We start from the raw sequence: 8,568 nt of genomic DNA, 5'->3' as shown, positions 1-8,568 counted from the left end.
AGAGATTGCACACTCGAGGAACACCTGGATGAACTCCTCGGTCTCGCCAAACATACCAGCTGAGACTGAGCTGAGAGGAAGCAGTAGATATAGGCCTAAAAATGCGTGGAAAGCGCTAGGCGCGCCGTTTTCTCCTTCATTCCAAAGCGCTCGGGCAGTTGCGCCTCTGAGGCAACCATGACGTGCTCTCTCCATGAAGACTCTGAAATTTCAGCAAAGGATAAACGGATTTGCATCTCTAAAAATCGCTTGCAGTAGCTATGCTACTAAATTTATTTCAAAATGGCAATCCATGTGATCAGCAGTTCCTTCATCTTAGCTGAGCTTTCAACGTTGTTACGGGAAAAAATGAAGCTGATTGGTTAGTTCTTGTCACATGACCCGCGGTGCGCTTGCGGCATTCTGAAAAGTTGAAATGTTTTTAACTCGAAGCGGTGCGGACGCGCCTGGAATTATGAGCGCGCATACCGCACGCCTACATTGGAAATAACGAATTTGACGAATTTTTTACGAATCTTATATTCAGATATCTACTCTTCCGCCATCATTTTCTGTCTGTCCTGTCTCCCACTTCTAAAGCCTGGATTCTACCTCTGTCCTTCGACCCACTGGTTCCACCTTGGCTCATAGCTCCATTGTCTCCACCATGGTTCGTTATCCCACTGGCTCCACTGGGCTCTCTCATCCCATCGACTCTGCCTTGATCAGTCATCAACCCTCCATTGCTACGGGAGTCCAATCCTCCAGCTTCACTTCATCCGTCTGGCTCCACAGTCCTCTGTTGCACCCTGGCTCTGCCTTCTCTGTCTCCACCCCTCCACTCCTCCTCCATTGGCGTCATCTCCATCAGTTGGCCCCCTTGAGTCGTCAGCCCTTCCTCCACTCCCTCCATTCACAACACCGTGGAGAATATCTCTAGCTGTGGCCTGGGCTCCTTCTATCATATCTCCTCCCTGGCTCTTACCTCGGTCATCTCCACCCTGGACTCCATTTGTCATCCTCCGCATCTTCTGTCCTCATCAACCTCCACCAGTTTTTAATGTCAAATATTAAGTCACCAGCACTTGCTTGGAATTACCAAAAATAATTGATTAAATCAGTGGATTATTTTTATTTTTTCCGCCAATTCATTGACAAGGACGGTGACAATGATTATTATGAGCATTGTGTTCTACAAAGGGGAAAGTGTAAAATAAATGGATAGATTGATTGTTTGACTCCTAGTTTTCCCAATTCCCTAGCCAAACTGCAGGATCACTGGCCATACAGTCCAACTAAGGGTACATTTCATCTAGAAAAAGTGATACCTGTGCATACCCTCTATATGAGGTTCTGTTACCTACAATGCATTTTTAAAGAGTACATCCAGTGTTCACTTGCCAAAACTCTATTTCCCAAACAAAGGGAGTTAATTAGTGTGCTTGAGCTTGAGCAAGAGATGCAGTTTGTCTTATTTTAATAAAAGTCATTATTTTTATTTTTATTTGAATTCTCATGGCCTTGTCTTATGGGTTTGGAACGGCAGGAGAGTAAGTAATTAATGACAGAATTTTTGATGGAACTAACACTTAAAAGTGTAATCCACTAAATGTATGTTACAGTTTAAATGCAGGCTATGGAGAATAAATCAACATGGCGTGCATTGTGTCCTTTAATAAAGGAATACGCCTCAAAATACTCTGCATTTACTTTTTTCTGAGTTGGCAATGCTGTTTATACACAGAAACAAGCACACCCTTCACCATTTATATGGCACATAACAAAGTGCTAAACCAAACCAATAATATGTTCCACTGCTGTGGCCACTTACCAAAAAAAAAAGCTCAACCAGCTTCACCAGAAAGATCATGCTGGTCAACACTCACATGTTGTGTGGACAGATATAGTCGCTGGTAAGAGCTGTGAACAGTTAATTCAATTATCAAATATCTCATACAATACATGCATCAATAAAATGTAAATAATGCATGCAGGTTTTTATGTTTTTCATGAAGTTTTACAGTTTCTTGCTTGATGACCCATTTGAATCAGAAGAATCTGAGTGTATCAATTTATTCCTCAATCCAAATCACAAAAGCACAAATGTGAGTAATCCAAAACAAAGTCAAAAATCTGGGTAATGAACAGAAAGTTGTATAGAAGATTGTATCAGAGAGCGGGTGAAGTTGCTTCTTTGGCTGCTAAAGTCACAGATGTCGCAGATGTCCTATTAAATCTCTATGAAACAAACCTTATAGAATCACACATGTACTCACAAACATCATCTTTTAAGTTAAGTTATTAAAAGTGTTTGTGCTCCAAATCATTTTCTGGAATCAATCATTTTTGATTCATCCAAAACAAAACAGCTTTTCTGCTCTTATTATGGGCCAAGAACAAACAGAAGATTTGAAGAAAGTGCCCTATTAGCAGTTTTTATTATTATTATTATTATTTATTTGATGGGTTTCTTGGAACTGTGCTTTTCTGGACTTTCATTTGCTGATCCGCACCAGCACGCTCCATGAGTCCTTATGAACCCCAGTTCAGAACTGAAAAGCAATACAAGCAATATAATAAGACAAAATGCTCCCAAGACACATACTGATTCTCAGTAAAACTATGGGCTGTTTATTTAAATAATAACACTTAACTAGCATTCATTGTGAAGGGAGTGTGTGGGAAAAGAATCAGTTATATGGTAGACATGATTACCATTTATTTGGTCTCCTGAGGGCATCTCTCTCCACTTCTTTATATTCCTGTGCTGTTAAAACGTCTCTGGGCTCTCTGTTCAGCTTCTCTTGGGTTCGATACATGCCACTATATGGGTTAAACAGGGAAAAGTTAAACATATGTGATATGTTAGTCCAGCGGTACTGTCTTGATCAACTTGAGAACTTTATGGAGTGTTTATGGCATGACGTGAGAATGGATTTCACTTACATTAATCATGCAACTTAATTCATCTTAACACATACTTAACCCTGTCATACAGCCTCTAACTTGTCAACATGATCAAACCTTCTCTGGGAATCTTCTACATGTCTTTTATCATCTTCATGAACATGCCTAAATACTCACTGGCTGAAGCAGCTTGAACCGGATTATCCAATCTTTTTAAGAAAAATAATTTCAAAATAATCAAATATTTTAAAATAAATCATCAATCATCAATGCATGTTTTTACACAATAAAAACTACAGATCTTTGATCACTTAATTTACATTACAAGCTATCAGATATTTCATGTAAATTTTTTGCAATATAAATATCAGCGGCTACACCAAATTGTTTATTTTTGCTCAGGGACTCTGAATAAAATTGATGTGTCTACTTGATTATGAGTTCCTCTATGAGCTATAATGATGTATCAGATATGATAATAATAAAAATAAAAACTCATATGCAAACCTTTTTCTTAAAGGCTCAGTAAACTGTTACAATAAAATTAAAAAAGTGATGTTACATCACGTTACATTTAAAATATGCAATTCCAGCTAACTATTATTTGATATGTCCGGCTTTATGGGGTTAAAGGTTAAAAAAAAAAAATTGTTCAATGTTGCATTTAAAATCTGCAAATCTAATATAAATATAAAACAAATTACACTAAAAATTTAAATGGGCACAACACGTTTCTAAAAGCAATTAGTGTTGCTGGTAGAGGCTGCATTTTGTGCAGCACTTAGTCCAATTAGACTTCATCTCCTTTAGACGAAGAATCAATTTGGAGTCATTAATTTCATCCAGAAATCCACCTGCTTGTCTCTGTTTCCTAAGCAACCCACAAATAGCTCATGTTGCTACATTACTTCTTTGTTCGCTCCGGCTGGCTAATTTGAAGTTCTTTGTGCAGCAGGACATTTCTCAGGGACTCAGTCTCTCTCTCTTCATCCATTAAGTCTCTTTGAAGGCAACCGCTGGTCCCTCCCGGTGTCTCACAGAAGGCCTTGTGTAGGAGCAGCAGGAGAAATAGATTAGTCCATTGTGTTATTTATTTTTGCTTGTGGTCAGGGATGTGGTTGTAAGCTGGTGTGACCAGATAATTGGATGCATTATATTTGGCTGAATGCAAAAGAATTAAAGTAACTGAGCGAGCTTACCCATCTCTCTCTAATATCGTCGAAAGCAGTGGGTGGGTCATCCAGACATAGGAATTCTCTGACTGCCTCACTTCAGTAGAAAGAAAGCAGTGTTACTCTCTTACCTCATGGTTTTCCGTTAAAATGTGACATTAGTATATACATACTTTGAATTCTGCAGATGAAAGAAGGCCATAAAGGTTTGGAACAACATGAGGGCGAGTAAACCATGACATATAGCGTAATGTAAGTACCTAATTCTCACTTCTTTATGAGCACTCAGGCTTTGGAGAAAGTTTTGAAGGCCCAGTTGTCTCTCTTCTAGAAATTCAGCGCTGAAGTTCTTGAACCAACGCTTGGGTGGTAGGGTAAAGTTAAACGAAGGAAAGGCCTCCTTCAGCTAAAAACACAAACATAAAAAGTCACCCTCATCTAAAAGAAGGAAATTCTAAGAAAAGCTGAGCATGTCTCCATTACTGCACTGTCAGCTGACATGAGTCACCTGTGCCTGACCTTGTCATGTAGCCGAGAAAAGTCTGTGTATCGTCTAAAAATGTGCCAGCTCTCTTCTGGTGCACGCTTCACTAAGATCTTGTAGACCTAAGAAGAGCAAAAAGGGAACATCATGTCCTATTTATCACTAAAAACGGCTTTTGAATCATTTACCAACTCTTTCCATGTGATTCTTAAAGGGATAGTTCCCCTAAAAATCACAATTCTATCATTTACTCACCTTCAAGGCTTTTGTTCATCTACGAAACAATAAATAAATGTCTTTATAATGAAACATGATCATTTTAAATGCAGATTAAATGGATTTAGTTTAGGTTTTTATTCACATATAAACAACTGATTAACGCACATTGATTCATATGGATCATATTTACAATGTTTTTATAAGCTTAAAGTTTCAATTACATGGACTTCCAATGGACAGACAGAAATCTCTCAGGTTTCATAAATAATATCATAATTTGTGTTCTGAATTCAAGGTTTCGGAACGACATGAGGCTGAGTTTATTTTTGGGTGAACAATGCCTTTTTATTTAGGTTTGTTTGAAACAAAGACACAAAATGACTTTAGAAGACACTTGTATGATACGTTTATGATGCTTTGTTTCCTTTTAAAGTATGAAACTCCAGATCCCATTTTCTTTAAATGCAAGTATAATAATATTATTATTATTAATATTGTGTTTCACACAGAATAAACAAAGACATGCGGGTTTGGAACAACATGAAACGATGATAGAGTTCCCATTTTGGAGAGAAATATGGCCATATTAAAATATGAACAACAGACAATCTAATATAAATTCATGACAGCAGAGTGAAAAGAACTACAAAGAAGTAAATCCTTACTGTAAACTTGGTCTTTTCCTCCATGACCTTATATCCAAGCAAGGTGACCTTGAGTGTCCTTTCTTCACTGCTTTCTCTGCAAAATCCATTGCTGTAATACTCCATCGCGTTCCCTTTCCTTACAACATCCGGACTGAGGTTCTGGTAAAACATGATGGATCTTCTTCAATGGACCCGGTAAAGAGAAAAGAGTCATATGTTAGCAGAAGTTGACTGAATGTCATCTTCTGCATTCCTCACTATTAAGAGAAGTGAATCAGGTCACAAATGAGACACAACCAAACCACACCTTCTCAATTTTAAAGTCATTTGTATTTGCATGTTACGGTAAATGTGGATCTGCAAAACCTTGCATTAAAATTACAATGTTTTCACCCCTTTATTTCAAATTAGCTACATTTTATTACAGTTATACGAAACAGTGTTGCAGAATCATGTAGCATCTGAGTTTTGGTCTGAGAAAAACAATGACAAATTATTAACGCATTTTGTGATGTAGTTAGGCATTTAATTAATGAAGAAATAAAACTGGTCCATTCTTCCTCAATGCTATTTAATGACTGGTTTTGCAACACCATCAAAGTTCCCAAATCACTGCCTTTATTTTGCATTTTATTATTAGGTGTGGACAAATAGTGAACACATCACTGCTTTGCTCCCTCAGGACATCCTGCTGCAGGAGTCAGTGCTAGGCGCTAGATGGCGCCATTGGTACAAGTCCTTTTTAAAAATGCATTTAAATCAGTCTGTAAATAAACGAGAAATCTCCATTGTGTAACGTCATTTATTCTGCAGTTCATTACTGTATTTAATGATAATCTAGCCATTTTGTTTATGATATGTTAGCTATTGAAAGTCGGTGTCTGGTATGAATATGGACTGGCATATGTGGCAATAAAATATCTAGAAATCAGTCGAAATTTTATCTCAGTATTTTCTAGAATGCATTACATACTTGATTTTGCTAAATGTATTATAATTGTAATGTAGTTTTGGTTGTGTGTTTATGTGTGTAGGCATAACAGACAGAAACATCTGCATTTCATTCTGCATAAATATATTTAAATATGAACTATAAAATACCTCAGCAGTTTCAGTCTTTAAATAATATTTGTTTTTCCCCTAAATCATTGTTTTTAGTCGACTTTAATAATTAGTGCTATTGCTAAACGATATCAAGAATAATTAAACAATATCACAAGCAAGTATGTGTTTTCTGATTAGTTTACATCGCAACTGATATTCAGAAAAAGTCACAACTGTGCAATATTGCTTTTATAACAACAGTATAACATTATAATAATGATGATGATGATGTAAAAGCTATCATTGAGTAAGACCAAAGGTAAGTGTTTTGGTTCAAAAACATTTTACGTTGTGCTTCTTTAAAAGTGTGTTCACATCTTGATAGCAATCAAAAAGTTGGTGATCTACTTAATTTTGTATTTATATCGTCTATGGAAAGTGTAGGACCATAAAATGTTTGTCCAGTCATATTTCTGGGTCCGAGGGCTATGATAGGCCCTCTTAACTGCCTAACTGCAGTTTTCGAGTAACATTGAATCAGTGCTGACAGTTGCTTGTCACCATCTACTGGCGAAATCATGCAATTAGCAAAAAAAAAAAAAAAAAAAAAAAAAACAGACTGCATGGATAAAAATAAATAAATAAAAACTTGAAAAACAGTGACATTAAGTTTTATAGCTGGGTGTTTCAAATCTCATATTGTAAGATGGCATTCTTTCTTCCACAACTGATGTAACTTATATATACATATACAGTACAGACCAAAAGTTTGGACACACCTTCTCATTCAAAGAGTTTTCTTTATTTTCACGACTATGAAAATTGTCACACTGAAAGCATCAAGGGCTATTTGACCAAGAATGAGAGTGATGGGGTGCTGCGCCAGATGACCTGGCCTCCACAGTCACCGGACCTGAACCCAATCCAGATGGTTTAGGGGTGAGCTGGACCGCAGACAGAAGGCAAAAGGGCCAACAAGTGCTAAGCATCTCTCTGGGAACTCCTTCAAGACTGTTGGAAGACCATTTCAGGTGACTACCTCTTGAAGCTCATCAAGAGAATGCCAAGAGTGTGCAAAGCGGTAATCAAAGCAAAAGGTGGATACTTTGAAGGACATATTTTCAGTTGTTTCACACTTTTTTGTTATGTATATAATTCCACATGTGTTAATTCATAGTTTTGATGCCTTCAGTGTGACTCTACAATTTTCATAGTCATGAAAATAAAGAAAACTCTTTGAATGAGAAGGTGTATCCGAACTTTTGGTCTGTACTGTATATACCAAATAACTTACTCCTGTACACTGCATTTCCAGTATTATACTTGTTGTTTTTGGCACTGTGATCATCATTAACAGAATGAGCAATAATGTAACTCAGATACTTCCTCACCCACTGTGCCAAGAGCAAAAACACTTCCTATTACCAAGAAAATCAGCTCCATCCTCTGCATGACAGCTAGTTATCATCACTGGACCCAGAACCACAGCCAAAGTAGATTACATGGGGAAGGAATTTATTTCTATTACAAGTCGGCATACATTTCTTTAAGTTTCTGTTTTTCATATATTACAGGCAGGATGCAGTGCCATATTACTGTGAGTGAGGAAAAATCTCTTGGGAATTCCCTTTTACATCATACTGGAATAACCCAGGAAGCCTGCATGGGCCAAAAACGTCAGACCGACGTCTTTGACCATTTTAAACAGTTCAAAGAAATTCAAAATCGTGGACGAATAAACATATATTATATTTAACTGAACTATTATAAACATACAAATAAATGAACAAACACGCTAGCAGTCGAAACTGTGTATCGTGTATAAAATTTCACAGCAAACGTCCAGTTAATTATATTTTCAGTTTGAAAAGTTATGTGTAAAAGTTATTATATGCTTAATGACAACAAAAATAATTATATACAAAAAAAAAGCTTTTCACACGTCACAATAACCGGAAGCTGAAGTCACAATCGTCGTGTGATCGGCGTTGTTGTTGTTGTTTTTTTCCCTACCTGTGTTCCGGGAAATCCCGCCTCCTACGACAGTATTGGCTGTAAGGGTTTATAAGTCGTCTGCGATTGGCTAATTGAGATGTCATTCATCTATCCCCATGTC

At 37.1% G+C, this 8,568-nt stretch overlaps 1 protein-coding gene across 1 annotated transcript; it reads right to left on the bottom strand.

Annotated features, from left to right (window-relative positions):
• Positions 1 to 2,042: 2,042 nt before the first annotated feature.
• On the bottom strand, positions 2,043 to 5,656 carry LOC113046436 (sorting nexin-16). Its single transcript, XM_026207291.1, has 7 exons — positions 5,427 to 5,656; positions 4,578 to 4,664; positions 4,319 to 4,464; positions 4,086 to 4,155; positions 3,795 to 3,931; positions 2,695 to 2,802; positions 2,043 to 2,531 (listed from the first exon to the last, which is right to left on the bottom strand). The coding sequence occupies exons 1-7, from the start codon at positions 5,577 to 5,579 to the stop codon at positions 2,435 to 2,437; spliced, it is 798 nt and encodes a 265-aa protein (XP_026063076.1). The 5' UTR covers positions 5,580 to 5,656; the 3' UTR covers positions 2,043 to 2,434.
• Positions 5,657 to 8,568: the final 2,912 nt, after the last annotated feature.

This window comes from Carassius auratus, chromosome 27, assembly GCF_003368295.1.
Source record: "Carassius auratus strain Wakin chromosome 27, ASM336829v1, whole genome shotgun sequence".
Lineage (NCBI taxonomy): Eukaryota > Metazoa > Chordata > Actinopteri > Cypriniformes > Cyprinidae > Carassius > Carassius auratus.
Note: the sequence above shows the minus strand (reverse complement) of the source record. Positions and strands in the feature narration are given on the sequence as shown.